Source organism: Parambassis ranga, chromosome 15, assembly GCF_900634625.1.
Source record: "Parambassis ranga chromosome 15, fParRan2.1, whole genome shotgun sequence".
NCBI lineage: Eukaryota > Metazoa > Chordata > Actinopteri > Ambassidae > Parambassis > Parambassis ranga.
The window spans coordinates 12197380-12222514 of NC_041035.1; the positions used below are offsets into that span (position 1 = coordinate 12197380).

At 39.6% G+C, this 25135-nt stretch overlaps 1 protein-coding gene across 1 annotated transcript in view; it reads right to left on the bottom strand.

Annotated features, from left to right (window-relative positions):
• rgs7a (regulator of G protein signaling 7a) overlaps nucleotides 1-25135 on the bottom strand; it is a 40610-nt gene that overhangs the window by 12053 nt on the left and 3422 nt on the right. The window contains exons 3-4 of the mRNA XM_028423181.1: nucleotides 6241-6337; nucleotides 3353-3403 (exon numbers count right to left, since the gene is read on the bottom strand). Of these exons, the coding sequence (XP_028278982.1) occupies nucleotides 3353-3403; nucleotides 6241-6337 (148 nt within the window). The remainder of the gene's footprint in view (nucleotides 1-3352; nucleotides 3404-6240; nucleotides 6338-25135) is intronic.

The following is a 25135-nucleotide window of genomic DNA, read 5'->3' on the forward strand; positions in this document are numbered from 1 at the left end:
TCTATCATTCATGTTCCTTGTAATGAATTGACAGTTCTCTGTTGATACTGACATGTTTTCTTCATTATGAGCAGCAAAGGAAGCAGTTTATTTACATATTCCTTCATACAATACTCTCCAACTGCCAAGTAATTTGATTATTTATTCACTCTTTTGGCTCCAGGGAGGCTCGCAGTAAATGCCCATAACAGACTAATAAGCCAGGAGATGGAAAGGATGAAACACTTCACATAGCCTAAATAGGCAGCACTATGAATGCTATAGCAGATTCTTATATGTGTGCTTGATGCACTTCTCCACTCACTTACTCTCCATCACACACACACACACACACACCGGGTGTTACTGTGTGTGAGAGATAATTATAGACTGGCTTTTCCTTTACCGCTGAGGTGACTGTCGCAGCTTTAGAGGGTCAGGATGCTTATGCATGTGTGTGTCTCTGCGTGCATATGTGTGACTGAGCTCCGTTTATTAATAAATTATGACTCATAAGTTATTTAAACCTGTTTACTTATAAACACACCCCTCCTCTGTATCCACTGTACTATTTCTCACAGCAATATCATTGCTCATATGAAGAATACTGTAAGCTATATTTGCCTCTGACACTTATTTATACACAAAGTAAGACATTTACTAGAGAAAAAAACAGCCTTTTGCTTATTTTCAATTTAATTTAATTAAAGGATCTCTGTGGCTAACAATGCCTGATCTTCGAGCACTGTGCTGATCTATTCTCATTATCTACTGTGTCAAAATATATGAAGAAAACATTAATCAAGATCATGTTTGCTGTTGTTTTTCTAGTAAGAGTCCATAAAGATCGATTGCTGGTAGCAGGGGAGCGCCTGGCCTCCATTTAACATAACATAACATGAGCTGACTAAACCTTGGAATGGAATGAGTCAAATTGTCAAGAAAGGCTGGCCTCAGAGTCCAGGGGGAGAACACCCTTTGATTTCATCATATTACCAGTTATGTGCCAAAAAACCCAGCAGCCTGGAGCCCTGCCAAGTGGAGTAGGAGTAGTCTTCCAGCTGAGCTTTAAGGCGAGAGATTCCTTAGTTTACTTCCATAATGCAGTACTTCTATGCTTGTAATGGAGCTTGTAAGTAGAGGAAGAGGGCTGATAAAAGACACTACAACACCATTAAAAATAAGAATGTTGTAAGTTTTATAGATATTTATGCAGTGTGCAGATGTGTGATGTGACGGGAGCGAATCACATTATCAGTAGTGTCCTGCTGAAGGACTGAATCTTGAGTCTGATGACAAGGAGGTTCAAGGAGATGACTGGGATCATTAGAGTGCCTCTCTATGATGTTCTCCCTTAGAGATCATTTTACTGTTCCACTGAGCTGATTAGGTGCTGTTTCATATTCACTCTTTGTAAGCCACAGGTACATTTAGCCATGTTAAATGTTTTGATCACTGATGATTTTGATTTGATTTTTGATAAAGATTCTGAATATTTTAGAAATGTAGTTTATTCATACTTTTTCTTTGAATGTAATTTGAGACTGACCCAGTCAGATGCGTTAATCCTATCTTAATTAATCTTAAATTTTTGGTGGATTTACACCACAGAGAGGGCTGAATCTGTTTTCTCTGTACAGATAATAATCAGCTGGGTTATTTTTGACTCTGCAGTTCAGGATGGGTCAAAAAGTTAACATCCATATATATATTTAAGAACCCACAGATAATAACAGAAGGGCGACACTTGGTGATGACACCATCATGCATTAGTATGTTAATATCTGTAACCTCTAAATCCCCAGTAAACTTTGATATAAGCTCATCAGCCTTTAGATAAATCTGCTCCTATCGTGCTGTGTGTCTAATTAATTGCTTTTCACTTTGCTGTGTGTTTGTCAACCCCACCAGGAGCTGTTCTGCATTAGAGTCACTTACAATATACTGTGTATCACTGCAGGGCAAATGGCAACATGTTTTGTGATTTAAGATTTAAGAGAAAGAAAAAAAATCATCTTACAAAACCAAAATGACATCAACTTAGTGACATAAGATTATAAAAACATCACTTTTGTGAAGTCTATAAAAACAAATTTGGCTGCCACACTTATCACAGAAAATAAGCACTATGGCCTTCATCAGGAAATAATAGCACTGCACTGACCTGGATCATATCACATACTACAGGTGATCTAACAGCTTCTATTTCAGCTTACACACACACATAAACATTGCTTCTTATAGTACAATCAGCACCCTAAATCCTAAATTATAAAGGGGGATGTATAATATTCAAAACAGACAAACAAACATGTTTATCAACATACATAGGAATTATGAGTTGATGAGTCATAATTATAAAATCATTGTCAAAAACTGAGACACACACACTAGACACCTACACACAAAAATACTCTTTAACACACACACACACGGATCAAAAACTGAAAAAGCTGCTTTTAACTTTAGTAACTTCTTTTCCATCATCTTTATGGGGAATAAGCACTTGGCTCTAACTTTCCACATTTGTCACAGTTCACCCTGCCCAGTTTGAATCATTTTATGTGCAATGAGGAGCTCAACTAATGATTTGGTAACTCCCTCAAGAGAATCTAGTTTTACGCTATCACACTGGAATAAAATAAGAATAATAAAACAGAAGAGGATGAAGAAGAATTGCAGTGTGTGCTATAGCTCAAGCACTGAAAGAGACAGATCAAAGAAAAGTGTAGACTGTAGTTACAGAAATGGTGTGCAAAAGCCTGCAGGAGTTTCTCTTTCTTTTACTGCAGAATAATGAAAACATCTAAATGAATGTACAAAATGTGATCAGCACTTCTCTCATTTAGTCCTGGAAAGCACCAGCAGGTTTGACATAAGTGTATAAACAGTGACATCCTTATTTAACATTACAACCCACACTCATTAAGATGTTCAGATTTTAAGACCATTACAAGTATTTCACAATTTAGCTATTAGATTTTGCTGATGCAAATTTTGGCAAGTGTGTGTCTCGTGTGTCTTATGTCTCACGTCACATGTACTGTGGCAGTTGCTGACCCAGTTGTAAAAAGGGGACATAATGTGCTGAACATTTCACAGTTATGTTTCTCTACTTTCTTTAGAGACATGTGAACAAAAAACAACATGAGAAAACAGTACCTTCTTGCTTCTTTTGAATCACAAAGTCTGTCTGTATCCCCCTTATGATGTCATAAGGGAACACAATGAAAACTGGAGCATATCTAAAACCATGCAATACACAGCAATACACACACAAGATATAGCCTGGAGATTAGAGAGTTACGTATCAAAAGGGTTAAATATGGGCAACTTTTTCAGTATAGCTCAATTAATATAGAGGATTTCTCACCTGGATCTTCAATGTCCAGATTCTTGATCATCCACTGTACGATGTCAGAACCTAAAACACACAAAAAGTAGAAATCACTTGCATATCTAATGTATTCACAGTGTGCTAAAACACCTTTTGCATGTAGATGTGAATGAAAGTGAAAATAATGACACTCTTAACCCTACCCACCCCCATCATCATCACAGTGTATGCTAAATTCCTCTCGCCTTGCACTATGTAGGTGGGTAATAAGCCATCCATTACTAAATATTCCTTTCTGACATCCTCTCCATGCCAGCTTGGCTTTGGCTGAAGTCCATTAATATAAATGACCATAGAGGTACAATGGCATAATGAAGCATCCATTGTGTATCGTAACAACACAATTTGTCTGACTCAAAGCATTTAATTAAGTCAGTTCATCACATAGTACAATGCAAAGTGTCACAACAAAAAGAAAATCGTGAACGCGAATACAGCCTCAAGAGAGGAGCGGAGAAAGGCATGAATGTAAACCCAAAGCTGTCTAAATAAGACTTGTTAACATCAAACCTTTCATATGACGGATGTCATTTTGCATCTTCCCTGTCTTTGAATGCAACTAAATCGTTTTCACATCCAAAAAATTTAAAAAAATAACATAACAGCATCCTCTGCCCCCTGGGCAATTTCACACCCCGGCACAACATGTGACTTTGGCTAAATATATATTTTCCAAGCTATTATTATTGTCAGTCATACTGACAGGTGAAGGTGTGCTGAGGATATGAAAGCCACAGACGACAGAAAAGAAGGTGTGAAATAGAGACATGAGGGAATTCATGCAGTGAGACAGTCGAGCCCTGTGGCTGTCTCTCTGTCCATCAAGCTTCTGTCTGCATTTTGTCTCTCCGCGTCTCTTCCAGTGCTCCCCCTTGTTTTCCAGAACCCACATACTCAGATGAGATTTTTCACGGATTAACATCATTAATACATCCCCCAGCTTCACATTATCAAAGATGACCCATTTTCTAAGAGAGAGCTTAAATGTGATGTGTGAAGTAATCCTCTAACAAGGCTGTTCTCTGAATTGATTAATATCACGATCAAAGATTGTCTTGTGCTCTTATGGTTTAGGGTGTGCTGTGTGTATATGAATGTAAAGGGTCAATAAGGTCAAGTGCTATTGATCATCCAGTTGATTGATGTCTGCTGCAGCACTAACAGGAAAGGTGCTAATAATGTATGATGAAACACACATTAGAAAGTAGACATAATGTAAGAATGAAATTATAATCTGGATTAAAGTAGCTGTATTATGTAATGATTAGAGTTATTGGAGAGTTTGTGGCCCAAGGTTGAAAGAAATGCAATTCAGTTCCTGTTGCATGCACATGCTGTTTGAGTGATTATGCAGAAAGCTTAGCTTGACTTGGTAGTCAATCTTCTCTGAGAAAATAGACAATATTATCCTTTGTGCTGTCATCTGCTTCTTCGACTTGGTTTATCACCCAAGGACATGGTGCCAATACAGAGTAATGAAGAATTGGATTGCTGAATACACATGTGGCAGAGAGAGAGCCTGAAAGATGACCCCTGTCCTCAAAACGTGGTCATTATCTACACCCAGGAGAACACTGAAAAGTTTCATGACCTGATTGTGACAAATCAACAAGAATAAATTGTTATAAGAGTTGGGTGTCTCTACAGGGCAGTTAGTTGCCAGTTAATGCTGACAAGTGTGCTCCTTCACTGAGATAAAGATCCAGCACAAACGTCCACAGTGGCTGAGTTGAGTGGTCCCCATTTTGACAGTAAGGATGAGATCAATTTGATTTAAGAAAATGCACCTATTTTGTAATAAAATATTGTGAATCTTTTAATCATGTTGGCGTTTTGCACATATAGATTGTGTACAGAGGGACAGAGGAGCTTTGTTGCTGGAGACATGGCCGCTGTAGCTGTAATATTTTTCAAAAAGAACCCAGATGATTCTGAGCTGATGTTGAATGGTCTGATTTAAAATTAATCAATAGAGCCTGTCCTTGTTTTTAACACACTGTGCAGTAGACAGGGCATCAAAAGGGTAAAAAAGAACTGTCATCAGCTCCCCACTTTGTTATGCCCACAGCATTTGTCAATATTGTTTTGACTAACATCTCTAAAGGCAAAGTTAAATTTGTCTCTGTCTGTGCCCACATTTGCTGAATCAGTGCCCTTTATTAGAAACTCCTGACAAAAGGGCATGGATGTCACTGGTTAAACCAAGGAATGTTGACCACCAGATACCCTGAAGCAAAACTGTGCAAAAAGGAGCCAATAAAATCTAAGAATTTGTAAAAGGATTTGTATTAACCTGTTAGTAGATTATAATAAATCCTTGACAGTTTATCAGGGGTTTGAACAACTATTGGGGTTTATCTATAGGACTGGTTTGATTAGTGTTTGGTACCAAAGTCTTTAGGGTAGGTTTTGGAAATGACTGCAGTTTGTGACGGTCTTGATCAATGCCATCTTTGGGTTACTCTGATTTAATCCACATCGAGGCAAAATGGCGGCATGTAGATGGCCCTCAGGTGGACACGTGGCAGTCTAAGCAGGCAATTCAGCAATCTGAACTGGCAACCACGTGTCAGTCAAAGTAGTCAACATTTGTTTTCAAGGCTGTGAAAATAGTTATTTTAGGACTTAAGACCTTGAGGACTAACTTAATTTTTGGAGTCGGTGTCAAGTGGCCATTTTTGAAAACCACAGTTTTCTGGCACTTCTGTATTTTGGTTGACTTCTCAATCCCAACAACTGCCACTCTTTGACAACATTAAATACAAGTTATGAGGGCAGACATTTCCCATTTTGTAGATGACAGATGAAGTCAAAAGAAGACGAGGAAGAAGAAGGAAAAGGAGAAGAGAAGAGAAGAGCTTTACCTGAAAAAACACTGGGGATCTTGGTTAGGAAGCTTTTCACTGTTCGGATAGGGATGCCATTTTTCTCGTCCTGCATACGTGCTATTACTTCCTCCATCTGCAGCAGGGACAGAGAGAAAAACAGAGAGTGAGCACTTTCCTTGAACTTGCCTTAATAAGTGGATGTTGTGTGTGAGCAAGAGAGAAATACGTAGGTAAACAGACGTAAACAGGCTCCTGTGTGGTTCAGCCATGTCTCGAGGGGACACAGAGTGAGGCGAGGAAGTTGGTGACTAACAATCACAGCTGCCAGATTTCTGCCTCTCCTTTTGACAAATCTGTCTGATTTGTGTCATTTGTCACATAAAACTGCCACTAAACTGCACTTATTGAATTCTGCAGCAGTTGTTGAATTTTGGAAGTCTGGCAATGAAGTTTCCTGTTATTATCCATCACTGTATATTTGTGTCCCAAAACAGCCAAATATTCAAACATTTGCAGAGACCAAAGACGTACAGTATTTCTCTAAATATTTTTCACAAACACATGTTTTGAATTCAGTCTTGACCCGAGTTACAAATTGAAACCAAAAGCGGCACTGAGAAACGCCATGAGCAGGCGATGCACAAAAGCAAGCACACACACATACACACACACACACATTTGCACACATGACTGAGGCAGAAATGTACTGGGAGTTGTCTCAAGGGCCTGGCAGGGCAACACAAGGCAACCATGTTTCCAAGAACACACAGAAGGTAGCAAAGCAGAGAGGAGAGCCATCATACGTCAGCCAGATCAGATGCCAACCTATTTCCCAAACTCCTCCCTCGGTGCAGAAATATACACACGGAAAATATGCACAGAGAGTTCAGCGGCCTGGCAACACAGTGGCATACTGTCCACCAACAAACACACATTAAAAACAACTCTTTTCATTTACATCCTCTCACATTATTGTACTTACAAAACATTCACTGAGCAGCTTTTATTCTGTCATAGTGGTTCTGTCAAGGTTCGGCCATTTCAACAGAGAAAATTACACAGGCGGTTAATGATGGTATTACTCCTGACTGCTGCCTGTAAGTGTTAACAGACAAGAAGTCTGGATTTGTTGCCAGTTGGAGCTTGACCCTGCAAATTATTCAATCAGTTTTTTTTCTATAAACTGTTAAAATCAATTCTAATCCTAACAGCGTGGAGAAGCATAGACAGGTGAAATGGTCAACAAGTCATGATTTACCTGTTTGTGCTGGATATGGGCAAAACATCAACTAAATTGTTAGCTATATAGGTATGTGTGGCAGCCAGCTCACCAGGAAGCATCGCATTGTGAAAGCACTGTGAATCAGTGGAGTGCTGGTGGTAGCCAACTTGTGGCAAGCTTCTCTTTCTAATTACTTCCCTTCCTCCTCTATTTGTTGGTAGTGAACTACCTTGTAATCATTTTTGGCCTATTCTGTCATGTGTGTTCAATAAATTGTCAGTTTTGTCAGTTTTGTCACTGTGATTATGCTCTGTGCTGTGGTGTTATGTTTCCATTATGGGTGAAGCTTGATGGATTATTGGCCTCATTTTTCCCCTTCTCATCTTTTATTTCACACACACACACACGCACGCATGCACACACACACACACACACACACACACACAAAACTAATCAGTGTACCTCATCTGGGGAAAGGCAGCGCACTTTGAATGGGGCCAATTCCATTTCATTCAAATGAGGGTTTTGTGTGGATGAAAATGAATTTCTTGGCCATATTGGCTGAAAAAGGGAACAGGTTTGATTATGAGCATGCTGGGTTTGATATGTAAATGTGTACCCACTCGGGTTTGGCAGTTCATGAGCCAGTACTGTAGCATAATGTTGTAATGAAAGCTTGTAGCTTGTCAAATACCCTGAAGCTAAAAATCATCCCAGTTACTGATTGTAGCCTAATTGACAGTGATGGAGCACAGGCAAAAATACTGTAGCTGAAGAGCTGCTGGAGATGACCAAGAGAGGAAGAACTGAAAGACTAAATATGCATCTCAGATGGTTCCCACCATGAGATTGTTGACATTAAAATGTATTTAATATAGATTATATTTCAACGAAATAGATCTTTTTTAACTGAGGTTTTCAACCAGACCATACCAATATGATGTTACTTTTAATAAGCATTTTACTGCTGATTAATGTGTTAATGTGTTGTTAGATTACTCAAAGTAACTAAGCGTGAGCGGTGCCTTTTCAGAAGTCAAAATATTGACACAGCTCTTCAAATTATATTGAACCTAACACTCCTACAGTAAACAAAAAAGATATTTTTTTCTTTGATTCTATTAAAACAGCAGCAATTAGGCAGTATAAGGATTAGAATGTTAGACTTATCACACTAAAATCAATCTAAAAACATTCTTGTAATCAGGCTTGCAGGCTGTAGTAGTAAAAGCAGTATTCATAGGACCATCTCATTTATGTGCTGCATGGCATCACTCCCTTTTGTTGTATTTAAACATATCTCTCTAAATTAATCCCAGGAGTGCGTTATGACACCAGCCTTCTCTCTGTCTCACTATCTTTCCCTGAGAGTGAGCTGGTACTGTGAGACACAGAGCAAACAAGGACAACAGCAACAGTGATCAATACTTCACACACTCTCTCCTATCTCTGCAAACCCTCACCGCCTACACATGGTAAAATGCCACCAGCGTGAATATTCAGGATCTAAAGCTCTTGAAGTCGGGATGCTCTTTGGCTTCATGTTGAGAGGAAGAGAGGAAAGTCGTTTCCCACAAGAGAGAGAGGCAGAAGCAGTGTCTCTCTCTCTCTTTCTCTGTCCCCCACCCATCCACCCACCCAGAGCTGTCTGACTGCGTCTCTGCAGCCTCTTAACAGATAAGAGTGAGTGTTTTGGCTGCGCAGTGTGAATCATTGAATAATGATGGCAGAGGACTCAGTACATATGAAGTGACTAACAAAAGCTCCAGATATAAGCGCATACTGAGCTTCAAGCACTTCAAAGACTATCACTGAGGGCACTAAGGGTGCCAAAAAAAATCACACTGGGTTTGTAAATCAATCCTGCCCTCTTAGATTTCTTTGTAGCTACATTTAAATGCACAGTGTCCACTTATTTGATGGTTGTTTCTAAGAAAAGCCGGCTGATAAAAGGATCAGCTTTAAGAAAGATTTTTTGTGAGCATGTTGGCAAAGGTGGGAGGTTCTTTTCATTTTTCAGCAATTTTATTGTTGAGACAATTTATTTGAGGATGACCATGACAGGTGACATGACACTACTTTTTCAAATACACTTCTGTACTCTCTGCAACAAGCTGCTATTTTCTTGGTAGTCATGATGAGAATTTCTCCTCCCCCTTGCTCCACATCTAATCTCCCTGAGGTATCTCTGTGGTCAGACGAATGTATTAGTGATACATGGCTTGAGTTAAACTACAATGACCTTGGCACATGAAGTGAGGCCTTCACATGAGCAATGGAGAATTTATTAGTTGACTGTTCTGTACACGGCACATTCTACTGATAATGTTACACAACTTTGTATTCTTCAACAGTTCCTAGACACTTTCAGTCCTGACCTAGATTTAAGTGCTGGAAAGAAATTCTTCTTCTTTTATATTAATTCAAAATTAATGTTCAAACGTGTACAAAGCGTCTTGGAGACTGAACAACCTGTTAAGATGTATTTTTATCAAGGAAAGTCTACCCATGATACATGACAATGCAATTTCTATATGGTCCCTCTTACTTAATTAAATGGTGATTGTCTTGAAAACTCATATGGAGTTCAGCCTGCCTGCACAAATGTAAAAATGTAACTGTGTTGCTGAGGAAATTAAAGGCGTTGCTATTCTCCTTCTTCTCCTCCACCTCTCACTCCTTCCTCCCCCTCCTCCCTTGGTCTCTCTGCCTGCTCTGTGATGGGTGAAAGTTACTGCCTTAGATTTACAGGGAGAATGGAATTACCTTGACAGAGTTATCTGAGAACAAGTGTGTCTACATGGAGAGATATACCTTCCAACTCTGCATCACACTAACTCACACGCAATAGATGATCATACGCATTTGCTTCATTATATGACGTGCAAAGCACAAAACAATTATGCACATAATTTAGACATGCATGCAAACACACATATTTATAGAAACGTATGCGCCCAGGAGTAGAAAATTATTATAATTTTAAAAAGTGCAACATCAATATAGGTGAGGAAATCCTGGCTGCTTCAGGCAGTGTGAGAACAGTCTGAATAGAACCTGTGGCTATATAGCATGACAGCTCCACTAGATAAAACAGTCTTTGCAGTCTCATGATCTCATTTCCAGCTGAACTGCAGTCCTTGCCTCCCTGAATGAAGCAGAGCATGTGGTTTAGGCTGAGAGATCATGTTTTTCCTTCTTTTGACCTCAGACAATCTACATCAGATCCAAAGGTCAACAACTGCATAAAAAGTCATAAAAAATCATAAAAATTACCAAATCACCCAGAGCTAGAATGACCAGCTAACAAATTCACACCTTTTGCACATAAATGTGTATCAGTATGTGTACTATGATCAAACACAGAGAAAAAAAACAAATCAGATGTTAAGAGTATAGCTGCATTAAGGGAACAATGCACCCCGAAATCATTTATTTAACAGCAATACAATAGCAATATGTCAGCAAAGATAAAATCTTAACAGAAATGTTTCATTTTGGGGTTCACAGAGGAGCTAGATCTACAGAAATACTCTTCCTTGTAGTATAGTGTGGAAAACAAAGGCAGGTGAAGTGTATGCTCATAATCATTTCTCTTAATTTTAGTTGTCACAACCACAATTTTATGCATGACTGGCACTTTAGCACTAAATACGATAACTGTTCTCTAACAAGCACAAAATATTCTTAGGCATGGCTGCCAAAATACAAGCAAAGTTAGTCAGCAACACCTGTGCCTGTTCTGGTGCAGCGGTACACCACTCGGGCCTTTGAAATAAAATTACCCCGCACATAGGTGAGGAAAGTTATTGAGCTCATGCTGAAGGTTGTTGAATAGACGCCATGAATCTCAAGTCTCTCTGAGGTTACCACACGAGTTTCCACAGCAACACAGGCTGGGACCGCTATCACAAGGACATCTTTGGCAGCTTGCCATCACTCATTCATGAGAGAGAAAGAGAGATGGTGGTTGTGGGGGCAGTGTTGGGGCATGCTGTGTACAGGACAGCACGTTGCTCTTATTTTTTAGTTGGAATCTGTTCGTATTATTTTGTGCAGGTTTTTTTCAGTTGATCTCATGCTGAACTGTATTGTAGATGCATTAATTACTGTTGCCCAGAGTGACCAAAACACATTCACCATCAAGTGTTTAATGCCCTAGAGGTGTAAAATATAAATGATGTGTTCTGTAACTACAGTTTGCAACCCTCAGCTTACTTCTTTATCCATTTATCCTATAGGTACACTGATTGGAGACCCAATATGGAGAACAGACAAGCGTCTGCCTCACTGCAGGCCAGGATCACATAACGTGAGAAACAGATGTCAAGGTGAGATCACCGCCTGGAGCGAAGGCAATTACTCCATCCAAGCTGGAGGTTTATTTCTATATGCTGTGAGATTCTGCAAGCTGGTAATTATTAACAACATCTGCAGTTTGAGGTCTTGCCTTCGGTTGTTTTCATCAGTACAGTTCAGTCTTTGTGTAGGTTCCACAATCCAGCTCCATTGAACCATCAGTCAAATGTGAGCATCTGTTTTTTTTGATGTCACTTCACTGTTTCACACTTCAGGATGTTTCTTCACTCAGCATGTGTTCCCACCATCTTCTGAATTCTTCATTTTCTGTTAACTCTATTAACATCACGTCCCAAAGAACACAGTAAAATGAAACCTGGCAACCCAAAGTGCTTCAGTGCAATTTGCAGCTCACGTCTTTATCTTTCCAGCAAAGATCTATGAATTTTTCAGATGAGAATTATTCCTCCTCGATGCCTCCTCTCTCTCTCTCTCCACACTCGTAATATCATTAATGTGTTTCATAATGTGCCAGTTGGTGGTGTACCGCTATCTACATTATTTCCATAATGGAGGACTGTGATAAGAAAAAACCTGATGCCACTGAGGAGCTCTCCAGCTCGCAGCAGCAGCAGCAGCAGCAGCAGCAGTAGTAGTAGTAAAATCATACGAGGGCTATGATGGACAGTGAGGGACAGATGGCTTTCTCACAACAGACTTTGATTTATATGGATAATTACAAATGGATGTTGTCAACCATGTGATGCCTCCTTAGCTTTGAAATGTGACTGAGAGCCTTTTACTGGCTTCATCTGATTTTCTAAAGGATGAAAGTGAGAGTGATGTTTGCAGGCAAACAAGGACATCTTTGATTCAGTATCTGGTGTTATTGATTTGAGGTTACCTGTCTGACATTTTGTTTTCTGTGTGCTCAGATCTGTTTTTTTCATACAATATTTATAAACAAAGTTTTTATATCTGAATAATAATAGGAAGAGTTCATTTTGTGACTCACTGATTTGAACTTAATCAACCTGAATCAAAATTAATTCTGGATTGTTCAAAGCTGTTAAATGTGGCCTGCAGGGTATCTTGTAAATAAACAGAAATTACATTTATATTAATCTTTACTCATCAAAGCACATTATGTTTGTAATTAAACAACCGGTCAATAGCATTTCTGTCTTTATAAACCACTTGCAGATCTATTTTACATAGATTTCCACCAAAGTCTAAGGCATGTTTTTTCCAGAAACTGTTATACATTTGATTGTTTTAAGGACTTACACACAGTGGTCCATTGAAAAAAATGAATCGTTAGTTTCAAAACTTTTTCAATGTTGGGCAACACAGACACATTCATTCCGATGCTATGGCCTATAGGTAAAAGATGCAGCTCTGATAGATTATACCTGTTTGTTTATGTATTTCAAAACATTCCCATGCATGAATGATGGGTTGATAATGGGCCAGATTTCACCTGTTTCCCCTGTGGCTGACAAATATAGCTGGACTTTTCATAAAGTCTGCACATGGTGGTGGAGTGGTTGGGTTCTGGCCAAGCCTGCGGTTTGGACCATTTCGTCATGACCTGTCATGAGTGTCCCTTCATATTTGCATGAAAGTTAGCAGTGTCATTGTTAGGGTTGAACATTAATACTATGTGGTTAGGTTGTGGAACAGATGATGGTTTGGCGAGTTCTCCACATCTGACAAAACTTATTCCAACTGCAAGAAGCTTCTCAACAACAACAACAACAACAACAAAGCAACACAGAGGAATGTGTCATGTCTAAGCCAATGAAAACTTGATCCTGCTGTTGTTGAGATGGAACAAACTAGTTGCAGGTGTAAGAAAGGTACAATCATAAGTAAAAGCTAAAATAAAGAGATGATTAGTCTTTTTTAAGATTTAGCTTTGAAGATGTGTTGGAAGAAATATTTTCTGTAGGCTCCTTATGTCCAACATCATTAAATACCTTTTACAGTGTGCTATTTGCTCATTGCTTCCTCCTCTGATTCAAACATTCCTGTGCACCTCGGCAGAATTTGCAGTTGCTGTTTTGTCATCTGCTTTGATGGGCAGATGGTATTATCACTGTTTCATTTGGACTGCTTTCCAGATGGTTGCCAACAATGCTTCCACAGTGCCCTTCTTTGCAGTATTTTCATCAGCCTCTACAGCTTTGTACAATTCACTGCCTCCTTCCTCTTCACTTCCCCAGAGAATAAACATCCCTGGCGAATGGCTGCAGAAGGATATTCAATATTTCCCCTGACTCCTCAACATCTACCTCCCCAAGGGACAACCCTCTACTAGAGAGAAAGAGACAAGCATTGAATCATGGATGAGAGGTAGTCAGCCAGCTTTGCTTGTTCACTGAAAAAAAAACACTGGCATTTATCCTCATTTGACATGCTGCGGTTAATGTAGCCCTTGTTCCATACTTGCCAGGGAGTAGGTTTCTGCCATCTCATGCTTTATGCAACCACTGCAAATTTTAGAATACCATACAAGTCCCGAAGGAGTGTAGTATGCTTGTATGTTCCAGGGCAGATTGAAGCTCTGTGTGATTAAAGTCACATAAAGCCATCATCATTATAGTGAAATTAACAAAAAGGCTCAAATATGATTGATGCTGTTTTGATGATCGAAGTGTTTTGTCAATAGTGTGATCTACGAGCACCAGATTTGTTTATCATCAAGCAACAAAAGTGCAACAGATGGCAGTTTCAATTTCTGACCTTCTGTCCAGTGCGGTGTCACAATACCAAGAACTTTAACAGCGTTTCTAATTATATCTTTCTCACAGTGAAAATGGATTCATTTATATTTATTAAATTATCCCCTGACTCTTTTACCATCTTTCAGCCCAGCTTTATAGTTTTACTGTCTGAAACTTTACAGCTCTTCTTTGCTCATATAGCTAAAGCAGATGAACAACAATGTATAATGTTTTTTTACCATCCCATTTTTTATTCAGCAAAACTGAAGGCACAACATTTTTCAGTTCATCATGGTTTTGGGTTATTTGTTGGTTGGACCTTCTTGAGGTCCCACCAGGTCAGCCATTCTGATGTAGTTTTGCTGGTGTGCTTTGGATCATTCTCCTGTTGCATGATCCAATTTCAACCAAGTTTTAACAGTCTTACAGACGGCCTCACATCTGCTTCTAGAATACAGTGGTATACGGAGGAGCTCATGGTTGGCTTTGACATGCAGCTCTGGGTTTGTTTGTTTTTTTGTATTTTCTGAGCATTATATGGTCTGACATAGGGGTTAATTCATCCAATTCTGGGAAGATTGGCAAATGATTTCCACTTGTGAATAACCTTTCCTACTGTAGAAATTGAATTCAAATTTTTTCAGACTGATGTGCAGCAACAGTTGCTTCCATTGCTTATACCTGGCAATGACCAGCAAACTGCCAAAACATCAGCTTTTATAAACGTCTGCACACCTGCTGATGTTAGTTCATCAAGGGCTGATGATTAGAAGCACCTGGCTACTACTTAGTCTTGTTAACATGTATTTTTTGTCTTTTTGGACTCATTTTTTGCTAAATAAATAGCATGTTGAAGAAAGTTAAAAGTTGTTCTTCTGAGGTGGTATTTGCATAATTCTGAGACACATTACAATCAGACAATTTTGCACTCTGTTTTTTTTTAAAATAAACATGAATGTGAACATGAATTGAAAATATACACAATCCCTCATTCATGCTTGTTTCACATCCATCTCTTGGCATTTGACCTTTATTGCTTTTCTGTCCACTATTCAGCTGACCTCTTCCTGTTTATCTCTAAATCTACTATGTTCTGGTGTTCCTGGCTGCTGGTGAGATACTGTTCCAAGGGCAAGGCCTCTCTCTGGCTGTATCTCACACTTACTCTCACGGTCTCTCTTTCTCTCACTCTCATCTTCTTGGTGGGCGGGCAGTGGGCGCGATGACTAAGCCAAGGTTAGCCATGTGCTAGAACATAATCCACTGAAAGCCCATATCCCTCCTGCCCACCTACCATGATTTCATCACTCAAGCAGCATGCTAACATAAATTAGAAGAAGAAAGTCACATTACTTTTTCAGACGTACTGCGTAAAATGTCTTCCCTAAATCACCTTAACTCTTGATCCTCCTGCTAATTGTTGCTATACTGATATGACAAAATGCACAACAAAAAGCAAGCTATTGATTAGCCACAATTACAAACTATTAAAATTAATTCAATAAAAGAAGAAGAGTCTTGGTGTGATTAGCAATCAGGGATTGTTGACTCTCAGGGGATTTGTACTTAGCATTTGATAATCATGCTGTTTTTTGACTATTAAACAGTTCAGTCTGACCATGGGAATACTGTAGTGTTAAATGAAATCACCCCTATAGCTAATCAGTCATCAAGGCAGGCCTGTTAGCAGTGTCCAAACTGTCTGACTTTACACTTGAGGATACCGATACTTATGACTGGGTACCAGAGAGCATGTTTACGTAGACCAAAGAGTGTGATGAGGAAGAGGATGAGAAGGATAAGAGAAAAACAGAGAAGGAGAAACAGGGAGGAAGGCTGGGTTTGAAAACAGAGATGCGCTGGGAATAGAAAAGAAGAGAAGACGCTGTCTATTTTTAGGTCCAGATAACATGAGAGAGAGGGGCCTCACTCCTCTCCTCCTCCTCTCTCCATCTCCTCATTTCCCACATTCCTCCTTGGCACGTGGAACCGACACTCAGGACGGCTATATGTGCCCCGAATACCAATAAGAGAGAAGCAGCTGGATACTGGCAGGCTGACATTCTTCTGCCTTCCTCTGCAGACCAGAGAGACAAGGACTGGGTGTTTGACAGGACATGCACACTTTAGAGGACACACCAGTCAGGATAGACAATAAACCGATAAGGGCAGACTGTTTGACGAAGGTGACACTTAAACTACAGTGCAATAAGGATGATGGACGATAGGCTTTGCTGAAGCTTTGAACGTGACAGACAATTTAAGAGTTATGGAGACACTTCAGGTTTAGAGACACCTACAGTGCCTTTGAGTATGCACCAACATAGAAAAAAGGTCAAAATAAGAATAACATCACTGTCAACTTTTCAGACAGGTAAGATCAGGACGTTACAAATCAGACTTTTGAAAAAATAAATGGCTTTGTTTCATACATCGATGCAGCGCAACTTCATTAGTGGCAAATCTTGTCATCCTCACCCTGACACATCCTCTTGCCAGCTCATTTATAGGAGTTTGCTGACACAGACGATGCAGGCTAATATCAACATATCAAATCAGTCCATTGCAAGGAACAGAGACACTTCCCATCAAATTCAAATGCATTGTTAAACCTGACCTTGTCTTTTCTCATTCTACTCAAGGCTGGGCAGCAGATTTTAATCATTTGTGCAGCACATGGATCTCACAGACGTGGATATTGTCCATCTGTGATGGGGCTTTATTGGGAGATGAGAAACACTGTTAACAATGGCCAGTCTTTGATTTACAGGCAGAGCAGAGAGGAAACAGAAAAACTGATTTAAAAGGGATGAATGACAAGTTTGTAGCCTCTGGTAAGGAGTCAGATTTAAAAACAATAGCATTATTTATTTTTAACATCACCTAACCAGTGGCCACAGAGATAGTAAAAGAAACCGGCAACAATGTCTAACGCCAAATGATAATGAAAGGGATGTTCACAGTGGGTCATGAAGCACTACGCTGGGGCACAAACACCAGCCTCCTGGTTAAAGGTCTGGAGGGCTAGACTTATAGCCACCACTCAGACTTGTTTGTGGACTTTTGTCAGCCTGTGATGGCAAAATGGGGACCACTGAGTTCTTTCTTCTTCTTGAGAAAAAGAGTCTGAGGGTGCCAAATCAGGTCAGTAGGGCAGGTGTAGTGTGGAAAGTAATTGGTGTGTTGTGTAGTGTAACAGCAGTAAAAGCAATAATTGGATTCCTGCTCGGTATACAGACTATTGCCCACAGGTAGCTCAGTTAAACTACCTGTTTGTTTTTGCTTAAGTAGAGCAGTAAAGTATTCAAGACATGTAGGATCAGTCTTGTTGGTGATAGCTGGAAAGATAATGGAAAGGTATTGGTGAAATAGACTCAGACCGGACAGTGCAGGCTTCCATGGACTGAGCAGCACTCCACTAAGTCTGTGAATGTTTGTTCACTCATCCGCAGAAACAAACATGCACATACATGCACACACACACACAAATACTTGTGTTCTGTCACTTTGCTAGCTAGGGGTGTATGGACACATTGTTGAAGTGTCTGAGATAATAGCATCTGACAGACTGCTGGTGTGGTTGTCATGGAGATCAAATCAGCACAGCCACCAGCTACAAAAGTAGAAGCAAAAAACAGAGGGCAACGGAAAGCGCAACCATTTAGTACAGTCCACATGAATGTTATGCCTTAATTAGCAGATGATGAGATGATGTTAGGACTTATCTGATATCTATCTGATGAATAGATGAGTGGTTACTGAAATAAACTAGGAATCTTCTAGCAGCTCCTACAACACACAATCATGTTTCAAACTAAATTAAGTTTTGAAAGTGTTTCGAAATACTCGACAGGTGATTATTTGTCTCTTACAAGTTTGCTTCAACCAATGAGACCAATCAATCACAAGAGAGGAAACAAACAAAGACACAGCACCTCTGAAAGCTAGCAATTAGCAGTTAGTGTGTCGACGACCTTTGCTGTCTGACAAAAACACATTAAAAGGGAAAGATCACCACCTGGGATTCTTCATGAGCACATAGCCTGAAGCCTGGCAAGATAAACTGCGGTGAGCTTGTGATCTCAGATCGTGAGAGAATCCAGCTGCATGCTCAGTTTGTTAGTAGCAAATCATTTTCTAGATAGGATTGGAAACATGTTTTTGACTGAGGTTAGGAAAACTGTTTTGCAGGTATCTGGTCATAAACCAAAGTAGAAAATGAATATTAAATTAAAATGTCTGACCTGATGATGACCCTGTTCAATAGCAGATATGACTTTAGTTTTAATGGCAATACATTTAAAAGTTAATAAGATATTTCAGTGTAAATGAAAATGAAAAAACATCTAGTCATACTGCAACACGGATGAAAACAGCTATTTTGACAGCCAGTATTTTTGCAATAAATATGCTTTTTCTTTGGCAACGATGTCAGAATAACTGTGATTAATCATCTAACATAGCTGCCTGAGGAAAACAACATTAATTCATTTCATTTAATGAGGCCCATTTTCCTTCAACCAGACCTAATTTATGTCAAAAACTTTACAGATCCCATGATTATTTGTGTCTCCAAGTATTCAAACATCTGGAAATAAAATAGCCTCATACCCTTACAAAAGTACAAGAGCACAAAGCTAAGCTAATTAACATTAAATTAAATGCATTAATGCAATAATTAATTAAATTAAACATTAACACTACCTCCCTATATCACATTTTAAACAGAATCGTGTAATTTAAAACTTTAACACTTCATGTTAGACAATACTGTTATCAAAAATTTTGACTGCAAATCTTTATTATTATAATTATTATTTTTATTTTATCTCTTGAACAAGTGAAGAAAAGAAAAAAGCAGCAGTGGGTAGATTCAAGATGGCGCCTGAGGTTTATAGAGCGAAGCTGTGCTGCGGTGCTTGCTAAGCTGAACTAATGGTATGAAGCTGTGAGCCTCAGTTGGTTGCAGGTGGAAGCGGCTCAGAGCACTTCAACCTGTGAGCTGAGAGCGATGAGCTCAGATGTGCATGGTTTCTGACAAAGGTGCGCCTCTGTCTGTTTGGCAAAATGTCTCAAACATATGAAAATGTACCCTTTGGAACAATTGCTGTTTGACTTTTATTATTGCACTGGTATTGGATTTGCACACTGGCACTCAGTCAAGGCAGGCTAATCACTGAAGACGTGATTGCTTCTGGGAGAACGACTCCTCATTGTTGAAAAGGGGGCATGGAACTGCATGGGGGACAATCAGGCCAGCACTCTCAGTTACAGTTACAGTCAATTTGGATGGAAAATGCCACATCCAATGGCTGTTTGTTTAGAGAGAGAGATCCCAATAAAGCTATGAATCAAGAGTGAATCATTTCACACAGGAGGAGAGATGACTGTGCTCTGGCAGGGTCTAAATACATTCCTCTCTTTTTCTCTGTGTGAGGATAAAAGCTGACTGGAGTGGCATAGGCTCTGACTTGGGCTCTGATGACTTCAAAGAGAGGCGAGGGATGTAAGAGGGAGGAGACGGAGAGACAGAGGTGGATGGATGTTTTACTGGTCGAGAGGAGTGTCAGGGGCAGCGCAAGCGAGACAAAGAGAAAAAGTTAGTGTGATATTGTGAGTATATGAGAACATCAAAGAGCTGAAACTGAACAAAAGGGGGTTGTGATAGTAGGCGGGGGGTAGTTTGGGGGTTGGAGGGGATAAAAGAGAGAGAAATGAGAAGGCAAAGTGTGAACACCAGACCGAGAGACAGATGGAAAAAGTTGGGACAGAGAGTCTGAGGCAGACAGAAAAAGACAGAAACAAGAATACTCAATATTTCTTATTTCTGTATACTTTAGAAGGCTCATGACATGCAAATATGATTTTAGATTTGGCACTAAAAATTCAGGCCATGATGAATTGGTTATCATGGTTAATGTTTCACATAATGGCTCTGATGTCTATCAAAATTGATTTGTCACAGCAAATATGTATTTATGCTGCACTGCAAAAAATAAACATGTTAAAATGACATGATTATACTGGACTTATCAGACCTGCACTGCAGCTAAAGTATGTAAGAAATCACTATGAGATAAAACTGCAAAACGAGAATCAGACAAAAGACACAGAAATGAACAGGCAAATGGGAATTTAGACATTGTAGACAGTGTGTGGGAAGAAGTGAGCCTTCACCAGAAATGACTGTAGTAAGAAGTACACACTGCATGGACACAGTTTAGATGCAGATGGCGTTTCTAGTGATGGAAGGTCCAGAGAGGAGAGACAGAGATACAAACAAGGAGAGAACAAGGACACACAGACACTTACCAAGTATGTGTTAAAAGACAAGAAATAGAGTAAAGAATTCAGATAAATGTGCCTTCCTGTCTGTTCTTAAGCACTTTGTGTTACAGTATTCTGTATGAAAGGTGCTATATAAATACGTTTTGATTGATTCTGCTTCACATTTGTTCTTTTTTTTAAAGCATATCTGTCCCCATAAAGACCTCACACTGGATATGACAGAAAATTCATTTACAGCTCTGGCCAGGCCACTCCTGTAATCTTTGGCTAAATGTTGAGCTGGAATTAAATGACCAGACAGAGGCAATGCCTGAGTCAGCCTCTATCGCAATGCCCGCGCTTCCTTAGACCGTTATATAACCCCAACAGACAGGACTAAAGTCTCCAGCTGTGGCAGACATACACAGAGGGCAGAGCTTCGAGCAATGCCCGAGTATCTGTTCACTGTCTTCTCAGAGCTGTCAAAAAAACTCTGGTTTTGTGTACTATTACTGATACCAATGTACAAGATAAGCCAAATAAAAGAAACAGAATTCCATGACAATATTAGGGTTAAATGGCATGTCAAGTCATATCTGGTTAGAAGTGGTGAGAACAAGTTTCGTCCATGGTTATAAATTATTGAAGAAGTCTTTATGGTTCTGCCTTAAAAATGGCAGCTTGTCGTTTGACATGTTGTGCTGAGCTTCTAGTGAGCACTTTGGTCATTTGCAGTTCGTTGAGGATAAATGCATGGACAGGTTTCTCTGAGATATCCAGCTCCGTGCCAATGCACTGCTGTGTTTTTTGTCAATCTGTCAAACCCATGTTGTGAATGTTGTCAGAAGTCCTCTTTGTGGTGACAGCTGCTTTCTAAGGCCTCGTCTTCCAGGTTCTCTCTGCACCATTTCAATTTAACAGACTATTTTTTCATCACACTGTAAGTAGGAGCATTATCCACTGTTGCCACAATGACCTTATTGACCTTCTTGTGTGATAAGCCCTTGAGACTGTGGTATTGGATGACTGTATCATTTAATACTCCTTATACTAAAGGAATGGGTTATATCCTTCTGAGAGTTCGAAGAAAATGCAGACATGTCTGACTGCCCAAAACAGGCTTTTATATAAAAATGATCTGCAATGTCAGTTTAAAGTTTTGACTACAAACTAAAAAAGTAGGACTGAAGACAACGAACTGCCTACATAAACTGTAAAAAGCCTGCAGTCTCTTATGGTATTTAGAGAATGAGTCAGCTATACATTGCTTTGTGACAGAATACAACACGGCATGGGTGGATTATCTTAGCCTCAGTAGTATGATCAGATTCCAGCACTACGCTACTATTGACTGCAGCATGTGCTGCCAATGCCGACCCCTTTAATTGGTATTTAGTATTGACGTCAGCAAATACAGGAAAACGGATTAGCTTGAAATGCTCGAAGCTAGAAATGCCAATTTTCCATCAAACACCCCCACACTTTTCCTCAACAGTGTGTGGGAAAAAGAACATGCATGTTTTCATACAGGAAAGGAGAAAAATCGCCTGGCTGGCAAGCCGGCGCACAAAGAGCCTTACTTCACACACACAAAGACTTTCATCTGATCTGGCAATTAGAGATCGCCCCACGTCACCCCCCCTGTTTCTCTGTTTCTCTCGGTCTTAGTGATCTTCTGATTGCAGATTGAGGGAGACAGGCGGTACGAGAACCCTTCAATCCGGCTCTTAACTGAGAAAAAGCTGAAAATGTATTCCATTCCCTCTGCTTTATGACTCATGAACAATGTAAGATGGTTGGGAAATTGTATCAATAGCAGAGCAGGATGATAGGGCAGGTTTAACACATGCAGATTAGGCTTAAATTCAGTGAGGAACTCTGTGTTTAATGTATTGCAGTCCCAGACTGAGTATTAATAATGGGTGCAGCTCTGCACCGTCCAACAATACTGTATTAATGCTGTGTTGCTTTGATGCAGAGGAGAGGGAATGTCTTGTTCTTGCAAAATGATCTCTTGTACACAAGCATTTAATCAATTGAAAAATCAATAGCATGCACTAATACCTTTGCCCTATTTGTTATTTCTGTTTGTTTGTTACTACATTAGGGAGATTTACTAAGGGGAACACTGCAGCTTCAACACCCTTTTCAAATGTGTGAAAGATAGAAATCCCTGAAGAAGCTGGGAAGACGCAGAGAATGCCAACATCATGAAAAGGAGCGCTCGTAAGAAAATGTTAATGATTACTTGGCCTGACCACTGACTGTCATTATTCTCCGACAATTCCACTTTGGGCTGAGAGCGTTCTAAAAACAGAACTGCACAGTTCCAATGCTAGTTGGAACATACGTGTTGGAAAATGTAGCAGACTGAAGCATATATTCACCAGGGACAGATTGTTTTTTAAATGATGGAGCTAGATTGGAGTTACATTAATTACCTTTTATGTAAGGCTGTAATTTTTTTTAACACTCGTTATTGTTTATAAATAACTGGCAATCTGTCCAGGATGTATCCCGCCTCTCACTCACTCAGTCCCAGCTGGGAGAAGCCCCAGGCTCCCCTGTGACCCTTTACAGGATTAAGCAGGTATAGCTAATGGATGGTTTGCCATAAACACCCAGAATTTGTTTACATGATGCCCTGTAGAGTAGTGCAGTGTATAGAAACAATAAGATCTCATGTTGGCATCACTGTCTTTTGGACATAATACCAAGGCCCAATTGTGTCCCGGTGTATAGTATTACTATATATGTACGCAGCCATCCCTTACTTTGACTGAAGAAGAATAAATAATAATATTGTACTGTATGTGTTCAATGGGGAAAATGGAGCAGAAAAAAACACAGTACACATCCAGTGTAGGATTAATAGCACGGAGATAGAAGCCAATTCGAGCTGGCTGCTAGAAGAACAATTACTGAATAGCCATCGGCAGCTCAGATGTAAATAAGAGTGGGCTGGTGCCTCAGCTGTCAGGTACTGCTCACAGAGGAAGATCCTTTTTACTGCAAGCAGTAATGCAGTCTTTATGGTGTTTTTTAATCTTATTTGGAACCCTTTAAAATCACATATTTATAGACACTCAAAGAAATCCAGGTATTGTTGTAAAGCAATGTTCTCTTTATAGAAACCACCTCAAAGTTAAGCTACAAATGAAACGGTGTAATACGGTGATTGATAAGTCCGGAGCCCAATGCCAAAAGAGGTCAGTTACACAGCTCTTGTTACATGCATAGTGTTACTATTTCAGATGAATATGCAAAACAGGTAAAGTAAATACACTTTTGTGTATCCTGTCTCATCATGTCCTTACTCGGAAAAAAATAAAACTGACTGCCAGAAGAACAAATCTTGCTTTATGTATACATCCATCCAACAGCATCCTTTGTATTCATGTGATCTGAAAAGATCAGTGGTAGACATTTTGACAGTGGCGATGATACAACCTTCTACAATGAAGTTATTTGTATGCGCCGTAATTGCTGGATTAGGATTGTAAATGTACGAGGTGGAGAATATAAATCATAAACTATGTTTTCAAAATCGACTTTCACCCTAAGCAATGAACTTTAAATCACCCCTGGAGAAGATTTCTGCTGCACTGATTGAAAAGCTCTGACAATTTTTATGTGGTGAATAAATGAAAAATGTCACATTTTCTCTTGTGACACTAAAAACTGAAAAAGCCCAAACACTGTGCTTTAGTTCGTGTATGCTGGATTACAAATTTCACACTCACACAGATTTAGAGACCCTAGCATACACAAAGCTGTGGCTGGTGAGAGAAGATGTTTCCTCCCTGTATGGTGAGTGGTTATGAACCGGAGCTGTTTTAGGCTTCCATAAAAAATTCAGGACTCTCTCTTAGCAACATTCGCCCTACATACGGTGCACACACATGCTCACACATGCATCACAGTATTATTTATGGTGCACATGTGTGAGCAAGCATGAAAAAAAAACACACACACACACGCCCAGGTCCACATGATTTATGCCTGATGTGTTTAATGTGTGAGCAGCCAGAAATTAAAAAGGGTTTTACATGGTTACTAATCATCAAACATACAATGCTTATCCATTCAACCCCCCTATTGAACATTCTATTGGCATTTCTGACACAGTGGAGATGTATTGACATATTACTTGTTAGTGTCTTGTTTGGATTCATACTGTGGGTAAACTTCAAAAATTTCAGGGTCCGCAGCACTGAAAGATTCTTTTATCACAAAACCACAGGTGTGTGTGTGTGTGTGTGTTTGTTGTTTTTTTCTACACATTAAAGCATTTAAACACTTCATTTTCAGTACATCTATATACATGCATTGATGCAAGGTGCCTGTGTGTGTGTGCACGTGTCCTTGAAGAAAACAGGCATCTCTGAAACAACAAGCAGGTCAACACCTCATCTCA